Genomic DNA, 24,621 nt, shown 5'->3' on the forward strand with positions numbered 1-24,621 from the left:
TGTTTTTTTTACTCTTTTTATACCTTTTAAAATACATGAGAATTGTCAAAAATATTATGAATACCTACCACGTTGTAGTCAATTGCAAGTCAATTTTAGGCCCCAAACATAGTCATAAATCATGTGATAAAAATTGAAGTTTTACAATTGATTGCCTCTTTTTGATTTATAATACCCAGTAGTTGCAATTGAATTTACTTCCAAATTTACACAAATTTGAAATATCTCATGCATTGCCTTGTACATAATTAATTACAGTTATTTTTGTGATAATACATTCATATCTGACTGAGATAGCTCTATGTGTGGATTTATGAATGTATTATACGTGAAGCTCAGTACTTTGAAACAAACATTCTCCATTGAAAGTTTGCAGAATTGACATTCCGTAAGTTGATAAATCATCAATATTTGTAACCCCCTAGCAGACTACATTTCGGACGTTACAAAATTTCTTGTGTATCAGCTATTCATTCAAATTTACTCACAAACCTTAATTTTCAAGACAACATGTACTGGTGTACATTTAGGTTTGCAAAGAGGAAGGAACTAGCATAAATGGTATAAACACATCATCTCCCTGGTATTATTTTGTACACTGTACATGTAGGCCTTTACAGAAACAGGTACATATACAAAAATTCATAAAACAATACAAACAAATTCTGTGCAAGATAGCTTCTTTCTTATTCCAAATGATCTCACGTGTAATGTGAAACCTAATTGTATGTAAAAAACAAAATCAGGGAAGGGGGTAGTTTTCCTTATTCCCTATGCATTATTATTATTATGTTGTACATTCATACATGTACACTGTACATGAACATTGTTAAGGGGAGCTGATCGGAGGAACATCTTTGAAAGATCTGAATTAATAGTATTTACCAGTGTTTGTTCAACAATGATGTCCCAACTGTACAAAGTATGATTCATCATTCATAATACATTTGTCATCAAGATATTGCACAAACTGTAGCAATTGATCATACAGGAGATTTATATGATTGGTTAATGGTTTATACATGCAGGAATCAATTCAATTACCAGTATTCAATCTTAAACATTAGAAATATGATTGATCATTAAGTTTTGTGTTAAAGGGTAAAGCTCTTTCTTAGCGTTCATGTGTACAAAAGGTATACAGTGTAGGCTTTCAAGTTCAAGCTCACCCGCTCTTTAAAAGCTTGATCCAACTTTGATTTGGTTTATGGTTGGAAGGTGTATTTTTCATTGACGAGAAAAGTTGAAATTGCTTAGAAAAAGGGATAGTAGTCCAGTAGTATGATTGAAGCATGGTGTGTTGATGGGCTAGGCCAAACCATGTGTCATGTTCATGTTGTATGTCCTACCTGTATGTTAGGTAAATAGGATTTCGTATAAGGTAGAGCGGAAATTAACATTAAGATTAGCCATTGCTCTGGTGATATGTATTATTTTTGCTTTGTTTCATTTTCTTTGTAAAGAATGGAAGTGAGATGGGGTATTATGGAAAGGTCATGGGATGGGGTAGCTAAAGTAGGCTGTGTTAAAATGCTGCACTACTGATGTGGTGTGACTGGTAATATCCCATTGGGTGAATTCATTCATTAGCATGTAAGGTTTGCAGAGATGTGACTCCCTAGTCTTCCACACTAGACCCCACATGTATATTCACTTCTGGGCTTCCTGTAAAGCAACAATGATTAAAAAGAAGCACTATTTCTGTGAAGGCATCCAATGATTTAATGTGCATATTTACGTTATCACATAAAGTCCCAGTTACATTTTTTCAGGAGATTCCATGCACACACAATTTTTTTTATACAAGTAGTAGAAAAGTTTATACAACCACTGGTTATCCGGTGCCTCAGCTAATAATAAAAGTTAACTAATTGCAGGTTGTCACTATTTCATTCAGCTTGACCACCCCCCCCCCCTTCCTTTAAAAAATCCTTCGTATGCTTCTGTGAAGAAATATTAGAGGAAAACAAAGATGAGTAGAATTCATTCATTAGAATTAATGAGTGTATCATTGATACATAAAGGTATAATATTTAAAATTGACTATAGAAATGAAAGTAATATGAAAATTGAATGTAAGAATCATAGAATAAAAATAGTCTTAATAGGGATATATAATGTGCCACAAATCCTGATTCAGATGAACTTTGAAAAATACTGGTTGTAAATTAAGATAGCAAGGGATCTCAGGTGGAAAACATGTTAAAAAATATAACAAACTCCATGGGTTATGCCAAAACAAACAGGGTTTGAGTGGGGAAGCAGAACAGAGGAGAAATCTGGGTCTTTAATGGCGACTAAGTAGTCAGGGGGGCCTTGTGTGCATATGAAATGGAGTGTGTTTTGTGTGTGTGAATAATTCTGTCTGCATGTCAGCCTTTAGTACTACGCCACCCACCAATATCATGAGAAGAGATTGTACATACTCAGCGAGAAGTGAGAGGTGTGCATCTCTGCTCCAAGCTCAGGATGTCTACTTCCGCTTTTTTTTATCTCAGGGTTTTTATTTTCAAGCAGCAGTAGGGTAACATTACTACAAGACCAATGATCAGCCATGTTCATGAAATTCTACATGACTACATGACACTGTAAACAAGATACAGGGAAATCATTCTAATTCATGGATACAATGAACATTTAGGACTAAAAAAACACTTCATAAAATTGTGAATCAAATCCTGCAAACGTCACTACATATATTCATCTTTTTTTAGATTATATATGTCACTTATGGCAACATTGCTTTAATATAAGATTAATATATTGAAGTGTAAAAAAAGTTCACATCTTCATAAGATTAAAAAACAATTCTTATGCTGGTAATGTGGGTCATCCTCCGGAGTAGTCATGTAGCACTTGATAGATAGGGCCTGCAACCTCCTGCATGTGATGGAAGTCACACCTTCATGAAGATAGTCACTTGATAGATAGGCCCCAACCCTCCTGCTTGTAATGGGAGTCACATCTTCATTAGATAGTTACTTGATAGATAGGGCCCCAACCTTCCTGCTTGTAATGGGAGTCACATCTTCATTAGATAGTCACTTGATAGATAGGGCCCCAACCCTCCTGCTTGTAATGGGAGTCACATCTTCATTAGATAGTTACTTGATAGATAGGGCCCCAACCTTCCTGCTTGTAATGGGAGTCACATCTTCATTAGATAGTCACTTGATAGATAGGGCCCCAACCCTCCTGCTTGTGATGGAAGTCACATCTTCATTAGATAGTCACTTGATAGATAGGGCCCCAAACCTCCTGCTTGTAATGGGAGTCACATCTTCATTAGATAGTCACTTGATAGATAGGGCCTGCAACCTCCTGCATGTGATGAAAGTCACACCTTCATGAAGATAGTCACTTGATAGATAGGCCCCAACCCTCCTGCTTGTAATGGGAGTCACATCTTCCTTAGATAGTTACTTGATAGATAGGGCCCCAACCCTCCTGCTTGTAATGGAGTCACATCTTCATTAGATAGTCACTTGATAGATAGGGCCCCAAACCTCCTGCTTGTAATGGGAGTCACATCTTCATTAGATAGTCACTTGATAGATAGGGCCTCAACTCTCCTGTTTGTGATGGGAGTCACATCTTCATTAGATAGTCACTTGATAGATAGGGCCTCAACTCTCCTGTTTGTGATGGGAGTCACATCTTCATTAGATAGTCACTTGATAGATAGGGCCCCAACCCTCCTGTTTGTTATGGGAGTCACATCTTCATTAGATAGTCACTTGATAGATAGGGCCCCAACCCTCCTGCTTGTGATGGAAGTCACATCTTCATTAGATAGTCACTTGATAGATAGGGCCCCTACCCTCCTGCTTGTGATGGAAGTCACATCTTCATTAGATAGTTACTTGATAGATAGGGCACCAACCCTTCTGCTTGTAATGGAAGTCACATCTTCATTAGATAGTCACTTGATAGATAGGGCCCCAACCCTCCTGCTTGTGATGGGAGTCACATCTTCATTAGATAGTCACTTGATAGATAGGGCCTCAACTCTCCTGTTTGTGATGGGAGTCACATCTTCATTAGATAGTCACTTGATAGATAGGGCCTCAACTCTCCTGTTTGTGATGGGAGTCACATCTTCATTAGATAGTCACTTGATAGATAGGGCCCCAACCCTCCTGTTTGTTATGGGAGTCACATCTTCATTAGATAGTCACTTGATAGATAGGGCCCCAACCCTCCTGCTTGTAATGGGAGTCACATCTTCATTAGATAGTCACTTGATAGATAGGGCCCCAACCCTCCTGCTTGTGATGGAAGTCACATCTTCATTAGATAGTCACTTGATAGATAGGGCCCCTACCCTCCTGCTTGTGATGGAAGTCACATCTTCATTAGATAGTTACTTGATAGATAGGGCACCAACCCTCCTGCTTGTAATGGGAGTCACATCTTCATTAGATAGTCATTTGATAGATAGGGCCCCAACCCTCCTGTTTGTTATGGGAGTCACATCTCCATTAGATAGTCACTTGATAGATAGGGCCCCAACCCTCCTGCTTGTGATGGGAGTCACATCTTCATTAGATAGTCTCTTGATAGATAGGGCCCAAACCCTCCTACTTGTGTTTGGAGTATCCTTTAGGATGGCCATTTGTCCAGGATCATTAGCCGACATCACAAGTTGGGAGGTCGCCTGTTTTGGAGTTGTAGTTTGGTACTGGCACTTTTCTCCTCATTCCTCTTTAAAATGTTTATAGGTAGTTGTTACCAGCTTTATATAATACTCCTTTTCTCAGAAGATAATGTACTTGTTACACTTCTGTATCAGTAAAGAAACCTGAAAAAAGATAATAAATAAAATTGAATAAATTTGATCGATGATTAAATAAATGAAATAAAGTGAAACAAATGAAAACAGATACATGAATTAATGATTAAATAAAATAAATTAAAGAGAAATTCCAGTAGTTGCAGTAAACACTGATTTCATGAGAAAGTCTGTAAAACAAGGCTTAATTGTCAGTATATCATCGAGGATCTAGATCTGGTACAGTTACATTAACTGAACTTAGTGAAATCTTGAAATCTACACTGAAAATGTTCACACCGAAGATCCCTAACACAGATAAGTGCACTTTGGACAATGTATAATTATACAATAAGCACAGGATTCGGGTAGAGCGTCGGGCCTGACGCTCTACCCGAATCCTGTGCTTATTTGCTGATTTCTCAGCAATTACACAATTTCTTCCAGAATCCTTTGGCACATGCGTTTTATTTATACAAACAGACACTTTGGTGGTCATTTCATTGGATTCTGTACGAACTCATTTTGATATTGTTACCAAAACTAGCATTTACCTTTAATATATTCATGAATGAACAAATAAGATCTAAATGATGATACAAATACCGGTACATTTGTAAGTGAATAATTTCAGCAGCTTATCTTTAAGGCTGTACACATAAAGGGAGTTTTCAATGCATTCATTGTAAAATCTGAATATATTGCCGGTCAGTATTCTTTCCCCATATACCTGTACCGTGCTGCATAAAGGTTAGAGGAAATAAATGTTTACCCCAGGAAGATTGAGCTAATGTTTTAAAGTCTAGATCATCCATTCTCTCATGATTACCTCATCATTAACGTGTATGATTAACTCATAAACCTCATACACTCATAGGCGCATGATATTGGGCTCATTGCAAATTGGTAGCCTACCATAAAAGTGTTTAGGTACATGTAAAGTGAAAAGCAATCTTAGACATGTCGTTAGTTTCTATGTAGGGAAAAAAGTTGATTTGATTACATGCAGCTATGTAGTGTAGTAATGTTTTATTCTATTAACCAATATTTTGACATACACCTATACTTAGTTATTTCAATTATTTGTGACATCGGAATATGTTTTCTTTCAATGTGCAATGAATGTCCAAGATGGATATAGAGGCAAACTACAAGTGCAAAACTAACAAGTTAATGTCACAGTGAAATTGCAAAATATGAAAATTAGTCTTACTGAATTTGAAAATAAATAATTTGTTGTTACAAATTATCGCCATCATTTTTGTATCGTCTTTTATACAAGTAGAAATTTTAGAATGTTAGATTTGATTTCTATAAATAAGTATGAAGTGAATAAGAGTGCAGTCTGGCATAGAGGCTAAAGGTAGATTGTTTGTGCAGGTCTTTATTACTCCATCAAACCCATCCAATGTGCAGTGCTCCGCTATCAAATGTCACGAGTCTGTATCAATAAAATCCATGATTCTATATTACACCAAATATTGCTCAATGAATCGTTCACATATGTGCGCCAATATTGTCTGATGGAGCGTTCACTTATGTGTTTTGATATTGCTCTTATACTAGCGTTCACATGTGTGCGCACAGATACTTCTCTGCATGTTGTATAGATGTACATGTGTGCTGGTATTTGTAATGACAGCATTCTACTAGCGTATCATATAATGTTTGTAAACCTACATGCTGTAGCATTCATAAAGGTACCTGATAAACATTCCTTAAAATGATTTGTTCTATTGCATTTGGTACATTGTTGGATGAACTGATTATATATTACCAGCAAACCATAGAGCTGTAGACCCTCGTAATTAAGAAAGGAAACTTCACAATAGTAACGAAAATAAAGTACAAGTATGAACAGTACATCCATAGGACCTGTACTTTTCTACATTTGTTTTCCAAAACAAAACAGAAATTACATTATACATATACATATCTGTTTAAAAGATGGACTTTCTGAACAGGATCTATTATGACTCAACCTTTGACATACAGGATATGATGTGTGCAGGCCCTATGATTAACTTTTTTTTAAAGAGTACAAGTGTTCCCTACACAGATGATATATAGTGTAATGATAACTTTTCAATTTGATACATTTACTCTAATCTGTGTGAATTGGTATTATGATATCTACTGCTGATGTGAAACTAGTATGTAAAAATTTAGAGGAGGTGTATTTTATTGTAATACATACATGTATATACAGTAATATGGCATTTGAAACAAGAAGTCGTTATTATTAGAAAGTGTTTAGTTTGTTGTCCTTTTCTTGGGGGATGGATTGATAGTTATATTTTTTTTTAAAAGAAAGTTGTACAATTTTCACAAGTAGATGAGCAGTAGGTTTCATCATCCCCTCCTCTTGCCTTTTCCCTCTCTAAAGGTGATATTTTGTCATCATTGTTGTTTTGGTGTTGTTAGTCAAAATTAACATTACCACCACCACCACCAATATGAAACTTTTTATCACTACATCATGTATCATTATCATAATCACCATTACCACAATCCTCACCATCACTACCACCATCATCACTTTTTATCATCATTGACATTTGAAATCATCATCGTGGAGCATTGTGGCCCAGTGGATTAGTCTCCGGACTCTGAAACAGAGGGTCTTGGGTTCAAATCCCAACCATGGCGTAATTTCCTTCAAGAAATTGATCCACAATGTGCTGCACTCAACCCGGGTGAGGTAAATGGGTACCTGGCAGGAATTTATTCCTTGAAACGCAGCGTGCGTAACAGCTGCAATGCTAAGGCCAGGGTAATTATGCTGCATATACTGTAGAGCACTTAGAGACTTCTGACAAAGTAAGTATTAAGCGCTATATAAGCAAGTATAATTATCATTGATCAACCTGACACAACCATAATTTTTCCTCCTCATCACTCCACCCCCTCTTTACAACTTAAAAGCATATTTAATCATCTTTTTCCTTATTTTGTTTTCCATTTCGCAGAAGTCAAAGATGAATTGGAGGAGTTGATGAGTGACATCAAGAAAACAGCAAACAAAGTCAGAGCAAAATTAAAGAGTAAGTAAACATCACTAACCTTTTCATGAACTCTCATGCTCAAACATTCGTCATCCCTTTCATGGTAACATTTACTGTCTCTTTGTGTGTAATGCAAAAATAAGGAGATTGTTTTGACAGTTTGAATAGTTACGAGTACCATGTTGGAATTTGACAGACATTCAATGGTAGTGACAATGAAATCAAATGTTATTTAATACAAAAATACAGGGTGCTACATAAGCACTTGCCCGATTACCAAGGGCAAGTAAAAGTTAGAGTCTGGCAAGTGTTTTTTATGTAAAGACCAAAACTATTTGCCCAAAATGGGCAAGCAAAATTCTCGTAGAATGACCAGTTTTGGGTCGATATGATATATTGACCCTAATTTTGGTCATGGCAGGCAAGATAAAATCACTTTTTGGAAAAAGAAATGCAACAACAAAGTAGATTAGTTCATGTCAAAAGGGAGAAAAGTTCAATGGCTTATACAACCGCAAAACTCTCTTTTGGAGAAGTAAAACTGATTTTTCAGTGTTTTTTCAGGCAAGTGAAATAGATTTTTGGGCAAGTATATTCCAACTTTTTAAAAATTTACTTGCCCAACTGGGCAAGTGCTTCTAAGATGTTATGTAGCACCCTGAAATAGCTTTTATTTTTTAGTAGTGGGAGAGGTGGCATTTAACTGTTTTGTCAGCTAGAAATAAAGTTACTCCATTCACTGTATTGATATTACAAATTACAGACATGGGCAATATTTGTTTTAGCGAAATTGGTTTAGAAATATGAAATATAAACTCGAGTCTTGAACTTACATTTAGGTCCCATGCAATCCTCTCATATGAACAACCAATAGGATTTTCGTTCCTATGAATATTTATTTTTACTTCTTCTTGCATACATTATTAGAGTGATGCATGGGATGGTACTGTTTTCATGTGAAATTTGATTTACAATTTCAGGATATTTACTTTTACAGGGTGGTTGCTGTTGGTCATTATGTGTTAGGGTCATCTGTCCTTTCCTTTTCCATTCTCTTGCTGACCAAACAACTGTTTTATTAAAGTAAAGGAGGGATGGAGTATGAAGATCTGATTAGTTAGTGGTATCAATATTAAAGGTCACAGAGGTCACTATATACATGTATTTGACATAATGTGTGTACAATGTAGAGTGAGGATTATTAGATTTTGGCATCACTAGTTCAGAAGACAAGGTCACAGCACCACCTCCTCGAAACAATGATGTGATAGATTGACAAAAATTGGGGTCCATCACTCCATCAGTTCTGTTTTGTTGTTAATGTTCTATCCTTTTTAGGCATGATATAATAGCCCCTAGATCTTTTTTTCCATGCATGCAGCAGGGAATACCTGCTACAGCTCCTCATGTATATTTGTAAGAGACATACAGTACATGTACGCATCCAGATACATGTTGTATAGAAATTGAAGTTCAGTCAGTTGTAAGTGCCCTCTGCTCACAATATTCTAAGTTATATTTTCTGTCAGGGGGTAGGGGGTCTAATGTTCTGATAAGTGGTGCAGTTGAGAATAAAAAAAATCATTACAAATTAGTTTTCATGCATTTTTTTATATAGGAAAAATATTTCATCAATATAATTCTTGTCAGGTTCTTCTGGTCAAGTGCATAAACTTTAAACTTTTTTTTCATTTCATTAATATACTTTAATCTTTTACAGAACAATTGTCGACTATTGATGCATATCACTACCTGACAAGGTCTGGTTTTATCCGGCTTGGGCTGAAAATATTTATATCTTAATACATAGAGTAGAATTCACTGAGCAAAATGCCGAAAACTTCATCAAAATCAGATAACAAATAATAAAGTTATTGAAGTTTAGACTTTAGCAATATTTTGTGAAAACAGTCTTCATGAATATTCATTAGGTGGGCTGATGATGTCACATCTCCACTTTCCGTTTTCTTATGTTATTACATAAAATCATAATTTTTTTCATTATTTCATTCTTGTGTGAATAATACGTCTCCCTTATATTATAATGAAACAAGTTGCAGCAATGAATATCTAATGCACTAAATCAGTTTTCAATCCAATTTTTCTAGTTCTTGGAGGAAAAAAATGAATAAACCTAATTTCATGTAATAAAATACAAAAGAACAAGTGGAGATGTGACATCATCAGCCCACCTAATGAATATTCATGACGTCTGTTTTCACAGAATATTGCTAAACTTTAAACTTCAATAACTTTTTTATTTGTTATCCGATTTAGATGAAATTTTCGGCATTTTGCTCAATGAATTCTACTCTATACAAACTTTCAGCCCAGACCATCCCTTTAATCCGACAAATAAGAATGAAACCCAAGAGAGTTTTCTAAACCTAAGATGTCCCTATCATTGGTGATGATAATGACACTTCCTAAACCCATAAAGACAGAGCATGGCAAGCTATTGCTTCATGTAAATTTATGTGTGACTTTGTGTGTGTCCTGAAAACTCTGTGAACTCGGTAGTGGCTGGGTAATACAAGTAGTGCATTGGTAATAAAGCAGCATTTTGAATAGAGGAGGATGGGAAGTCTCAGGGCGGGAGGGTATAGGTGAGAAAATGCTCTAAACTGCATAATACATGTACATAGGTCTTTAATACAAAGAGTTTGCGGATCGTGATAATAACCCCCCCCCCCCCAGACTATTTAGATCTTACCATATTTTTGAGAGTTTGAAGAATTTACATCACAATTCATTTCAAGAGTTGATGAATTGAGAACAATACATCTTGAAAAAGCAATCATATATTTCAAGTAACTAAGATTAATAATAATTTTTCTCACAAAGCGAAAGAGTAAACATCAACATGCTTTTTTTATACTGAACAGTTTGTCAAATGTGCAGGTTTGTCTGTTTACGAGTATTTCAAACTAGTGCCAAACATACCTCGTTCTTTTGAGGACCAAATGGACCAAAAAAACACAACAGGAATATTTATCAATAGATGGTACAAATCTATCAATCATAGGGATTTGCTTTTCAATTTTGAATTTGGGATACAAAAAACAAAACTGGTTTGTAAGGCAAAATATTGCTTATTCTAACCAGGAAGAGTTTTTACACATTGTCTTGTGCAGAATATTCTATTGTAACAGTGAAAATGTATATGGGCTAATGTATGTGCATAATTTTTTTACAAATAGTTTAAAATATGTTTCATAAGAGTCATGGTGTTCATTACAAAATGTAATTTGGAAGGATCCTAAATTTTGAAAATAGCCCCTATACTGAAAATCTTTTAATTTTTTTTCACTGGCCCCCAATCAGACCTTTATTGAAAAGATGGGGACATGTTTGCTGTACCCATGCATGCATTGTGATGTAGTCTGGATGAGAGCTTCTTCATCTCAATGCCACGGCACTGACACCATCCCAGTTGCCTCCATCTCCATCATAATGTCAAAACCAGCGACCTATCCTCCACGAGTAGTCTCTACCATTTCATACTGTAATTCAAAACTCTCTCTTCATCATTTCCCAAACCCAATCAATACCGCTTCTCTCACATTTAAGGATCAATAATCGGGCTTGATTCGTGGCCAAAACGGGAGAAACTGCGTGTACTTGCATTTTGCATTGAGCATTTTTCGATCTTATTTAGACTCGGCATCCTGTAGGATGGAGTGAGTTTTGAGATACAATCACATTGAGTGAGCCACGAGCCATGATTGAAATGAACACAAGGGGATGTGCATATGTAGACTATCCGTATACATTATAAATACAGCCTTTTGCAAATTTGATAAGGAATTTTATGCCAAGCCAATTTAGTTGGCATAGGCATGTCCTATGCATGACTCGTAGGGGTTGCATCGTTATGAAGAATATTTGGGGCCTTGATATATCATCAATGCTAGAGGAAAAAATATATTGGAGTAATCTACTTTTCATGGATAATATTAAGATGGCATTTCAATCAGAAAGAATGAGTTTTATAAGAGAGTTTATTGAATGCCTCTGATGTAGTGTATATGGGAAGCAAAATACAAAGCTGATTCATGATTTTCACTCTGTATTGGTATATGTTTTCTGTGAATTATAATAGTATTTAGCTCTGAACATGGACTGAATGACCTAAATTACTTGCTGCTTTTTAAATAGATCAAACTAATACTCATTTTAGGCCTATACAGTGCGTATCAAAAAAAGTTTACACTTTGAAAAAGCCCTGGGAATTAAAAAATATACAACATGTGGGTATTTTTTTCACATATAATTTTGGGTTTGGGTCTCATCTATCCAATGAAAATAAAAGTTTTGTCAGAATGTTACACTTGAGTGAGCACTGTCCATTTTTGTAAAGCTCGCAGAAATCAGTTTGCGCAGAAATGCTCGTTTTCACGCTGTGTTAAGTGGAAACAGTGAAATCAAACTTACCCTGCGAAACATTTCTCATACATTTCCCTTGCACTTTTAGTCAGTTGAAATAAGATGGATACATTCAAGCATTTGTAACGATTTTGCCACCCAAATTGAAATTTCAACACTTAGTAAGCACAACCTTTACCTTTGTGCCAGCTGGATCTGAGGACATAACTGAATATGAACAAAAGTTTATATCAGATATCTCCAGCCAATTATTTCACTAAATTTTTACCATTGAAAGTGGGTTTACATTTCATTTTTCATTTAATACTTGTTTCTCCACACTTTTCCCAAGCTTGGGCAGCGATTAACAAAATGAAAACCAAGCTTAAGCCATTCCATGTAAATCACAGCTCGGTGTAAAGCAAATATCGTCACGAAGGCCTCGGTATGTGGGGGGAGAGGGGTGGGTGAAATGCTCTCTTTAAAGCGTTTTGGGCAAGGAAACAAATCAAAAAAGGTAAAAGATATCTTCAAATCAATTCTAATAGCTGAATTATACATGTTCTTCATGATTAAGGTCTACTTTTATTCGCATAACTATTTCAAAGTTCTGCGCAAATCATTTTTCACTAACTTTTCAAAAGTAAGTCGTGCTCACTCAAGCGGAAATATTTTTCGACATTTATATCGTCATTTGATTAAATGGATCTGTACCAATGTTAAAATGTGGAAAAATCTTCAGGATATTACAAATGTTTAATTTTATAGGATTTTTTCAAAGTGTAAACTTTTTTTTGATACGCACTGTATATGTAGGCTCTAGTTTTGACAATGGCATTGGTAATTTACTGTGTGTAGCAATGTTTTTCATTCGTTTCAATTCATATTGCAATTCTGTAGCAATTTTTTCTGCACATTGCTTAAAACAATTTTTTAATTATTTTTTTTGGTGAAATCTAATAATGATCAGTCTGTTAATTTTTCTGCTGAGATTATAATGCTTTTAATACTGTTATGTATTTTTAGTTGAATTATTTCCATTCTTGACCTTCCTTCACACTAATCTCTTATCCTTCTACATTTGTTTAACCATGAACTGGGAAATTGTATACTATTTTTACTGCTTTTCTTTGTGGTCTGTATGTATGTGTATATGAGTTTTCTTAAATTCACAGAATATTGATAATGAACATAATTTGCATAATGCTTTATTGTCAGACATGTTTTCATTCTGACAATTTCTGTTATGTTTTCTTTTAATGCTTTTATACTTGTCAGTGTTATTTATTGAATTTCTTTTATAGAAACTTGAAGCCTTACTCTTATTGTAATGATATATTTTATTCAAGAATTCCATCATTCCACTCAAATGTCATGCCACAGGATCGTGTGGTTTCTGACGGCTATGAATCAGACTTCCATAGTATCATGAAAATCAGCTTTAGATAGTTCATATACATGTACAAGGTGTACATCACAATCTGTTCAAATATATCTATCCTTCTCATTTTCTATCATACACCAAAACCATTATAAACTTATTTCTTCTGTCAAAAATGTTTATTTGCATGTATCATTATGCTCACCTTATTTTATATTAAAAGAAACTTAAAATACAGCAAGTTATTCTTGGATTTAATACTGAAAGAGAGTATTGTGAAGCTTGGTCATTATTTCTCACTCCTCCTCCATGTACACCTTTTCTCAGTCTTCTACAATGTTTTCCATCTTCTCATTCTCCCTCCCTTCCTCCCAGTTTGGCCTCCTCCCTACATCCCTTTCTCAGGGTATCAGAATCATCTCTCAAGCGATGATTGGCCACTCTGATGATTAATAACTTCCCATTTGCTCTCTTTACACTGAGCGATAGAATCTCCCAATGGTTACTGTAATACAGTCGTCTCAGCAGTACTGGTCTTTGCCCTGCTACATGTATATATATCCATCTATCCATTCTATGTTTTGTATCTGCTCTTTAGATATCGCTTCACTTTCATGCAATCCATTTACTGTTTTTATTTTTTGTATCCCTTTATCTTACTATTTCTTGTGAAGAAGCCCTTATCCATCACTAATATCACAATCTGTTCACCTATCAATCTCTCTATCACCATATCAGATATCATACACTTGACAGCTAGGAGCCCTACTGTCATACATCACTGTGTCCTAATGAGAATGGAGTCCAGAGAAACCAAATTCAATGCTTCACTGAACCGCTCCCATTAAAGCTACACTCTTAGATGGCTGCAATATCAATTCTTACTTCTCATTACGACCAGTTTGGGGCAAGATTTTAGAAGAAAAAGATTGCAGATCCTAGCTTTTCCGAAGCAATTTTAACTGTGCATAATGTGGTTCTGATAGTATAGTGAATGTGTGGTTATCCTTTAATAGTACTTTGACTTATGGAGGTAAAAGTAATGACAAAATGGAAATTATATAAGCTAAATACTACAACAATGTAAGTTTTAACTTTAATGATTATTCACCGCTTGACAGCTGAGTATTTTGCGAAAGAAAAACTCAAATTAATGGTTTCAAGAACAAAAGGCTTTTTCAAGCTTCAATAATGGCCTGAATTACACGACGCATTGTTGAGAAGGGTTGTTTTTTCCATAGGTTTGTACACGCGAAGAAAAAAACATATTTTCAGATTTTAAATGCAAATTTTTTTTTCAATTTGCAGTGGAATAGCCCTGACAATTTTTCAGTGCTCGAATGAATGGAAATTTGTGACTGTTCATAAGGATTTTTAGGGGGGGGTCTTTGTTTAGACCTTAATTGCTATGCCCTGAAAAGTTAGTGGTAGCCATTCATCAGTGCTTATCTGTGATCTGGATGATAGCGCTACATGGATCCTTTGACTTGACCAAGTTTCTTTTCTCACCATTACTCTTAACCCTGGACTATCACGCAATTGCCTAGCTAACGGTGCTGTTTTCTAGGGCAAATTATCTTGTACTATACATGTTTAGGCGGTGCTGCACCATCCCGAGTTTGTTCAATCTCGAGATTTTAGCCTGATCGGCCCTCTTCGCGTTTAATCTCGAGATTCAAGAAACCCGTCTCCACCATCGCAAGAAGAGTGTTTCCTGCTTGAGCAAGGCATCGATGCATTATGGTCTGACACCGAAAACAAATAATCCCGAGTGCGTCTGCACCTACGAATTTGCACGATAAATCGTAAAATAGCGCGCTATTTTGCAAATAATCCCAAGTTGACTTGGGATTGCAATCTCAAGATTAATCCTACAAACTAGCGTGACAATTGCATTTCCATTGCAAATAATCTCAAGATTGTTCAGATCGGGATAATTTGCCGGATCAGAAATATCGCACTAATTTGAAAACTTGGGATGGTGCAGATGGCCCTTATGCTACAGATGGGTTAGCCCACTTTGCAATAATGTGTTGAGAAAAGAAATTGGACTATAAAAAAGCTAAACCCTGGACTATATAGGTTTGGCTATAAACTAGCAATTATAATCAACCTATAGTATGGGGTCAAGGAAAATTTTGCTTGTGAGAAAAGGGTATTTAGAAGTATTACATACAACTTTCTTTTATGTCAGTCATGTTCATCTACATGTATACATGGCTGTCAGATATTTCACCAGAACTTGGCACACTGCACAGCCTTCCTATATATGCAGCCATCGGGTCTTGAATTAGAGATAAACATGTGTAGTATGTACACCGTTAATCATGGGTATTTATTATGGGTCATTAAATAATAATCATGTATTGATTTTTTACTCAAAATATTTCATTGGTTTCGTATAAAGATGTTCATATACCATACATTTGAGTAATGATTAAAAGGTTTATTTTATAGCTTCTTTTTTATATCTGTTTCATTGATGATTTTTTTTTAAATTCCATTTGAACAATATGGTTCCAGCATGGATTTTTTTTGTCTTTGTGCAAAACTACTTCAATTTCTAAGCACTTGTCAAGATTCATTTGACAAAGATTTAAAAAGAAGATGGTCCCTTCTGGTCTGGCTCCTCCCAAAATGTGCCTTTGAATGCCTTTGACAGATATGGCGCTATCAAAATGCTGTGCATGATCATCATCATCATCGTCCCTTTGGTTAGAGACTTTTGAATTTAAAGCTTCAAATTTGAAGTCAGTTAAGGTTTGATAATGATTCTTTAGGATTCAAACTAGAACCAGATTTTGACTGACTAATGACTTTAACCACACTGGCCCTGTAACATGAAAATTACAATCAATGAGACAATTACATGTGAGCATTAACTTTAATTCTATGGGAACCCAACAAATTACAATTGATTGTAAATAATAAGCATATTTGTCCCCCCCCCCCCATGATATTGTATTATTTTAAAATCTCTGTTATCTAAACTGTAAGGTTAGGTGTACTAGTTGGACAAACATGTACATTTGTATAAGTGACTTGTTTCAATTAATGGCAAGTACATGTAATTATCACTAGTTGCTGTGACCATTTATTTGCCCCGTTACATGAAGCTTTCCATTAATCATATTAACCTTGCTGTTGATGGTACACTCTATTTTTGTAAGGATTTGATTAAAATAAATCCAGATGGTCTGTGAGTGTTTTCCAGCCAAACATTGGATTTATATTTGAACACTGCTGATTTGAATTTAACCTTTTTGGATTTAGATTTAAAAGTTAATCCTAAGGATTAAGATGAATGCAGTGTTCAGCCGGTCACTTTTCACAGCCGACCCAGATTTTGTTTGTAATCCTTGAATTTCACCATGGTAACATTGCCAAGAAAAATGCAGCATTCAAAATTAGAGTTTCCTTGTGATTAATTGCAACTGTAGGTATAAAAGAGTTATTAGTGATGGGAATAGCCTTTCATGTTAAGTCCAATTTGATCGGTTATTGACAATCCCTCATAACCTCCTCAGTCCCACACTTAATATTCATACTCTGTGTAAATTTGATTCATAAGGTGTAATTGCTTTAATGACAGGGACGCTCTCTGTGTGGGGAAGCTTTCTATACCCTGCCGAGTTCTGAGTGGGGAGCATAATTTGTGTATCATACGCATATATGAGAGAATATATGTGCGATAGGCACTCACCTCAACATTTATGGAAATAACCATGTAATTCCCAGAGAGAGAGATAGTGGGAATAGATTTTAGATCAGACCACTATGCCTGAGTCACAGGGCTCTGAGTAATAATCATGCTCTATATTTAATGTAGAGTTAGTTTTTTCCCCCTTAAAGGTCAAGTAGAAGATCACATCATAGAATTTTTTTTTATTTTATCAAAAGTTTCTCTTACTGTTCTTGATAATAAAAGAAATTTTACATACAAGAAAGGTTTTCAATCACCAGTTTGTTTGATTCGCCCTTTTCCTTGTAAAACAAACTGCAAAATGAATATGAAAATGAGAGTTAAATTTGTCAACACTTAAAAAACATAACCAGTTCCTCAAGTGGAAGAAGGTATAGTCTTATTTCTACTTTCAGTTCTAATAAAGATCATTTTTAGGGTTTAACACGGTTCTTAAGTATTTGCATTATGTTTACTGAAAGTGGAATTGGCATGTTGCTTTATTTTCATCTGAGACATGTAGAATAGAAAATCAGATTGTTGGTATGAAACAGTTCAACAAATTATCTTCTTTTATACCATATCTTTAAGGATTATCTGTCTGAATGTAGAACACATGTCAATTGTTTTAAAGATTAATGAAATCCTAAGATAATTCACAGTGTGTGATCAGTTTAATTTATTAGAAAAACAAGAAGAAAGGTAAATGTCGTGAATTCTATGTCAATCCTCTAATTTGCAATGTGACCAAGATGCCACGCATGATCAACTCTCTCCTTTTATTATGGACACACAAAAATGATATTAAATTTAACCCCCCCCCAAAAAAAAAAAGATACTAATACACAAAAAAGAGTTTAATTTTTTGTCCATGATATATGCTAACCTCTTCCCTGAATAATCCTTTAATTGCTAATGGAATTAAATGATGAAGAAATTAATCATTCATTTATATTTTTTCCAGTGATGGAGCAAAGCATTGAGCAGGAGGAGAGTTCCAAGATGAACTCAGCGGATGTAAGGATAAGAAAGACACAGGTAAGTTTTGTTTCATATTTATTGCCAAAATTTAGATTGCGGGTTATTTACACTGTAAAAATGTTAAAACTGACACCAATTGGTGTTAATAGAGGACCACACCCTGAGGTGTTAAAATTACACCCTAAAGATTGAACATAACACCAAAGAGTGTAAATGTAACAACCAAAGGTGTTGTAATAACACCTATAGGTGTAAAACTACCTCCACCAATTTAACACCGGTGTAAAATAACTGGTGTTGTCCTCTATGTACACCGGTTAACACCACAGTTTTTGCTGTGTAGGTTTGGTTTAAAATTATCAGTTCTTATTTTATCATACACATATATTATCTCATGATTATTTGTCGCTATGATGTGAATGTAAATCTGTATTGTATTATGTTTTATAGCAGAATAAATTAATGAATAATGTCAAGACCTTAACACAGGCTTAAATACCGATAGATCAAAAAGATAAGGACGGTATGTCTAGTCAGTGGCGAACCAGAAAGCAATAAAAACCACACCATAAAATCTCCCCACCCCTATGTTGATTGGACATGATATTGAAGCCTTTTCTCCCCATCTGTTGTGATAACCTTTGGGCGATGATTTAATACTGATTGCTTTGTATTCTCAAATGTTGGATTGGTCAAAGATACCATAACAATCCACTGACTATACCATCTCTTTACACACACTCCCGGCTTGATGAAATTCTTTGAGAGTATTTGTTTAACTATGCCCCTGTCCCCACTGCCACTTGTTCATACAAGTGTTGTAGAAGAGGTGCCATTGCTTTAACATTTGACTAGAAATTACATGTAGTTTTTAGATTTGTATTCGGACAGTGCACTTATCTTTATTTGCCATGCCTTACCCAAGTGAATGTCGTACAGGACATGGCAGCGAATCATGGAATTCCTACCAAGTACCCCTTTACTGCACCTGCGTCGTAAAAAGTTTTACAAAGAAAATCATTTTTTTACTTAATTTGAAATTCATAGTTAGAAGGGATTTTTTATCTTGGAAAAAAAAATAATATTGCCATGCTAAATTTTATACTCTTATGATAAAAAAAATAATATTGCCATGGTAAATTTTATACTCTTATAATAAAAAAAATAATATTGCCATGGAAAATTTTATAATACTCTTATATATGTTTCTTGGCTGATGTTCATTCACTTCCATTATGTGACAATTTTTTTGTGTTTTGATTAATACATGCCTGTAAGTTATGCCCTCATTTTGACGTCATTGAGGGATTGGTTAATGAAAGTGTACTAAATACCATGCAGAGTGTTTCCCTTTCAAAGTTATTACTAATCTCATTTAAACTACAGTTTTCATGGTATCTCATTAGTTCTGCTGATAAGACTTTATACTTCATTACACGTGGGATTCATTGTTCAGTTATATGTTATTAATTTTGTTTTAATTCTCACTCGCTGCCCATATTATAGACAAATGCAGTTGACCCATAAACCCTCTCATACTAGGATATTGAATGTTGGGAGCAAATGTATAGAAATGCACAGACTTTGTGGTATAAAAACAAAGATCACAAAAAAAGAGAAAGCATCACAATTCAGTTCCTCTTTTCTTTTGGGCATCTATTTGCAGCAGCTGAGATCTATAGATCATATGTTAATATGAAAATGCTTTCAGACCTAAGAATGATTGATGATTATTGACAGCACTTTCCATTGCTATTTAAAGCTCATCATTGAATTTCAAAGCTCTTGGTTGTATTGTGTTATTTGCATGCATATATTACTTAGATATTATATTCAAGTGTTCCTTTTTACATTAATTGGATTATTTAGATATACTCATGTTTTAACAATTTATACAGCCATATGTAGCCCAGGTGCATAGTTTAGAAAATGTTTTAAAAGATGCCATCAAGGTCATCCATTCCATATTTGTGAAATGATATGGACTATTTTATTTTTGTATTTTTTAGCATTATAAAAATATATTAAAATTATATTCACTTATCATAAAACATTTGAAAGAAGTAGCTTAGGTCCATACATGTAGATGATAGAGTCAATAGTTTGTCAAACTACACAGAAAAAAGGCAAAGGCACTGTAAAGTGCAGCAGCGCTCCTTTTCTGGAAACAATTGAGCAATATTCCTGAGAAATTTTTTTCTCATTACATCAGTCTTTATTAGAGTATTTACGTTTGTTTTTTTAACTTTTCCTTGCAGCACTCAACATTATCACGTAAATTTGTAGAGGTGATGACAGATTACAACAGTACACAAACAGACTACAGAGAGAGGTGCAAGGGGCGTATCCAGAGACAACTAGAAATCAGTGAGTGCCCCAAATTCTCCCCCCCCAACTTCTTCCCCCTGATCTTGGTTTCAAAGAATTGGCTATCAAGCTTTTTTTTTTGAAAACGTAAACTTTAACAAAGGAAAAAATGGTGGAGGTCAAGTTGATTTTTTTTCGAATGGGTGTTATCGACTTACATATTGAATTTTATATTGCTTGGATGCCTATACTATAACAGGTGTTACCCATTAATTAGAGTGGAATGACAAACATACTTAATGGGATTTATTCTACTTGTTGCCAAATTTGGTTGAATCAATATTCATTTTATCCAGTACTGTCCACAGCTGGGGTACATTTCATAAAGACTGTACAATTCATGGTAACTTTGGCATCGCAGTAACTACCGTGGTAACAAGTTTCAGCAACCAGTCAACATTTCCATGGTAGATACCATAATGTCAAAGTTATTTGATATGAAATGGACCCCTGCTCCATCATTTCTCTCATTCTTGGTTCTTCTATGAATGATAAAAACAGAACCAACAAATACAGCCAGAAACATGTTGATACAGTATGTAAAAATGAAGAGTGATCCACAGAGCTAAAATATACAGCAAAATATGAATATGTGTTTGATGTACAATATATAATGGTTACAGGTATTTTATCTGAAAATCTTGTCTTGTCTTTCTTGGGATTACCATGATGCCATAAGTTGGGGTGGGGGGGAATATCGTGAAAATTTTGAAGAACATTTGTATTGTCTTTTTAAACAACCCCCCCCCCCCCATAAAAAGGGTTTTTAAAAGGCATGACCCACATAATTGCAAAGACAGTTGTGTGAAAGTCCTAAGAATTAAATGTTTCAGAACTGCTGGTTGTGCTAATGGGATCTTTTTGGTCTGTTTTCAGCTGGTAAATCCACAACAGATGCAGAATTGGAAGACATGTTGGAGAGTGGGAATCCTGCTATCTTTACATCAGGGGTAAGTAAGAGCCATGTCTTCTAGAAAGAGAACTTGGACTAGACAAATTTTTACCAAAACAACTGATTTCATATACTTTTTAGCTCAAGTGTAATACTCCATGAAAATAATTGTCACTCGCAATTACAATACTAAACTTGCTTAGCAAATATTGTATCAAGTATTTTTTAAAAGATTCATACACTGAAGTCAAATGTAGTACTTATTTATTTTATTTCATTTTTTTTATTTGTATTTTTTTTTTACTTCATGCAATATATTGAACATTGTATGGAACAACCAACTGAATTCAGTTATGCAAATATATGAATCGACAATCTTTGAGTACAGGTATGAATTATGAGTATGAATAATGACAAAAAATATTATGATGCTGTTCATAAGTGTTAGAAAAGTCTTGTAGACCCGACAATCCAACTTTATCTCAGTTCATCACGTTATGGTTCGACCGTGTTCACATTTAAATTGATCCGAAGATGCAGATGTCTTCCAGTTCAGAATTCGAACTGAAAAGATATCGCTTTCCGCGAGAGTCTTGAATCGGTTCTGTTACTATCGCTTGAAGATAGAAGTAAGTTTCTGAGGTAGCTTGAGAATTAACCATTAGCTGGGTGCATGAAGAACGCAGACAATGATGGGCAAACAAACCCTCGTCACACAGAACTAGTGTCACATAGACGTCTGATCACACAGTAATTCCCGAATTACATAGGTAGAATAATCTTCCACTAGAACGTTGAATGCACCATCCAAGCTCGTTCCGGTTAACGCACATGCATGCAAGCTGATAAGGTCAAATACCTCTTTACAGAGGAGTTAGCTGAAATAGTATAAGTGACTTTTACCATAATAATTGCATACACATGATGATTTATGATTAACACATACAAGACCAGAGTCAAACCTGTAGGCTGCACGCTTAAATATTGATGCCTGGTATATTAAAACACGAAAAACAATACTTTAGATTTATTTTGAAAATTAACACTTGCTACAAGCCTTGTGAGAAACATTTTCTTAAAAATCCAACATGACTGCTTTTATTTAGAATAATTCAATTAAACACACAAGCATTACCAGCTTTTTTCTCCAATAGTACAACTGATATTCTCAATATGATCTATCCTCTTATAATCTTGAGATACAGAAATGACAAGCTACTTACAATGACTTGAATTTTTAGAGTCCTGAAAAATATACAAGGCAGCAAATGGCTGAGCTGGCCACCACCAAATTAGCAGGAATGAGTGTCACTACAAACCAACAGGCCTCTCACATGCCCAGGCATTGCAATCTCACCTATTCACATTCATGCTCACTCAGCCCCTCACTATCATTTGAATTGTCATTGCAGCTCCTCATGGCCTAATGAATCTAGAGAAGAAATGAGAATGTGAATTTGGTTCAATGTTAAAAATAATTCAAAAAGATAGGTGATAATCTGACATGATCCAAGTCAATTTTAACCATGGAAAAGCTAGGCAACACATCACAGAGTATTTTGGGGTACCCAATTTTCTTTTTTTACAAGAAAAATATTTCAGTGACAGTGAAAATCATGAAAAATAATGTTTGATGGTCCATTAGTGTAGAAACCTCATTTAAACTATGGTTTAATTTGTGCGCTATTTAATTTGGACCAAAAAGTTATCTTCTCATTCAAGTTAATTGAGCATGTACCACAAACTGTTGAAACATACACAAATAAGAATGTGCCCTTTGCAATGAAAGAACAAAATGTGGGAATCCCCTTAATAGGATTATAATAGACATGAAATCAATTTGTGTTTTGTTACAATGTGTTATTATTAATTCATTATGTCTGTACTCCACATTATCTCATCCTTTGGTTCATCTTTTTATGAATTAGATTATCATGGATACACAACAGGCCAAACAGACTCTAAGAGACATCGAAGCACGACACAATGATATCATCAAGTTAGAAACTAGCATCAGAGAATTACATGACATGTTTATGGACATGGCAATGTTGGTTGAAAGTCAGGTAAGAGGGGCAGAATGTTTTTTTCTTTTAATCAAAAAAATAGTTCTTTACCTCAATGAGCACTTACATGTAGGTATTCAACTGGTGGCTTCTTTAGAACAAGGCAAAAGTACTTCAGAATAAGATACGTTATTTTATTGATTGTGCAAACGATGATAATCTTACAATAATCATATCAATCAGAGGAATGATTTTCTGTATCTGAGGGAAAATCACATCATATTAATTTCTACAATATTGACACATTGCTGTACACAGTATGAAAGCTTCTAAAGTTCAAATTTAACTTTGATCATTTTACAGTTATGCATATATGTTGTTTGGACTGAAAACAGTCCTTTCTTGTTCATATGAAATAAGTGAAAACCTGCAATTGACTTTGATTGTCCAGAAAAATAATGAATAACTATACCTGTCCACAGATATATTTCATAATTATATATAATACCATTCATAAAATACCAGTGAAGAGGAATATGAATTTATGCTTTGAAATTATCAATTACAATTATTAAGCTTCAATAATATTCAATAGATTTTGAAATTGAATTTGTTAAAGCTGTTTTAATATTCCTTTATGGTTATCTATCTCCTGATATTCTTGTATACTCCAGGGTGAAATGATTGATAGGATTGAATATAATGTAGAACAGTCTGTGGACTACGTGGAGACCGCCAAAATGGACACAAAAAAGGCAGTGAAGTACCAAAGTAAAGCAAGACGGGTAAGTTCACTTTGTTAACTATTCCTTTTTCTTGAAAGGTAACCACAAACACATGGGTTTTTTTTAAATCTCAAAACAGGTGCACTAGTAAAGTAAGTTGGTAAGTTCATGCTGTAAGGGTCAAGGTATTTGGATGCCAATATGAGAAAATAACCACGTATATTTAGAACAAATTTCACATAAACATACTAAGGAGATTTATGATCCACATTTTGTTTCACATGCAAGTTTGAGTTTGCTTTATTTAACATGCTAGATAATTTTGAGCTTTCTTTAATAAACCTTTGAATGCATGTAGATTGTGTTACTTTATTAACTTGCGTTGAATGATGCTATTTGACAAGGTTTGTTGAATCAAATTAATTTAATTATAGAATGCATGATCA

General features: G+C 34.7%; 1 protein-coding gene across 3 annotated transcripts in view; it reads left to right on the forward strand.

Moving 5' to 3' along the window:
* The window catches only part of LOC121409225 (syntaxin-like), a 74,311-nt gene that overhangs the window by 20,887 nt on the left and 28,803 nt on the right, over positions 1-24,621 (forward strand). For all 3 annotated transcript variants that reach the window (XM_041601086.1, XM_041601087.1, XM_041601085.1), the window contains exons 4-9: positions 7,741-7,815; positions 18,169-18,242; positions 20,444-20,552; positions 21,429-21,502; positions 23,373-23,510; positions 24,125-24,235. In XM_041601086.1, coding sequence (XP_041457020.1) covers positions 7,741-7,815; positions 18,169-18,242; positions 20,444-20,552; positions 21,429-21,502; positions 23,373-23,510; positions 24,125-24,235 — 581 coding nt within the window. The remainder of the gene's footprint in view (positions 1-7,740; positions 7,816-18,168; positions 18,243-20,443; positions 20,553-21,428; positions 21,503-23,372; positions 23,511-24,124; positions 24,236-24,621) is intronic.

Source organism: Lytechinus variegatus, chromosome 2 (genome assembly GCF_018143015.1).
Source record: "Lytechinus variegatus isolate NC3 chromosome 2, Lvar_3.0, whole genome shotgun sequence".
Classification (NCBI taxonomy): domain Eukaryota; kingdom Metazoa; phylum Echinodermata; class Echinoidea; order Temnopleuroida; family Toxopneustidae; genus Lytechinus; species Lytechinus variegatus.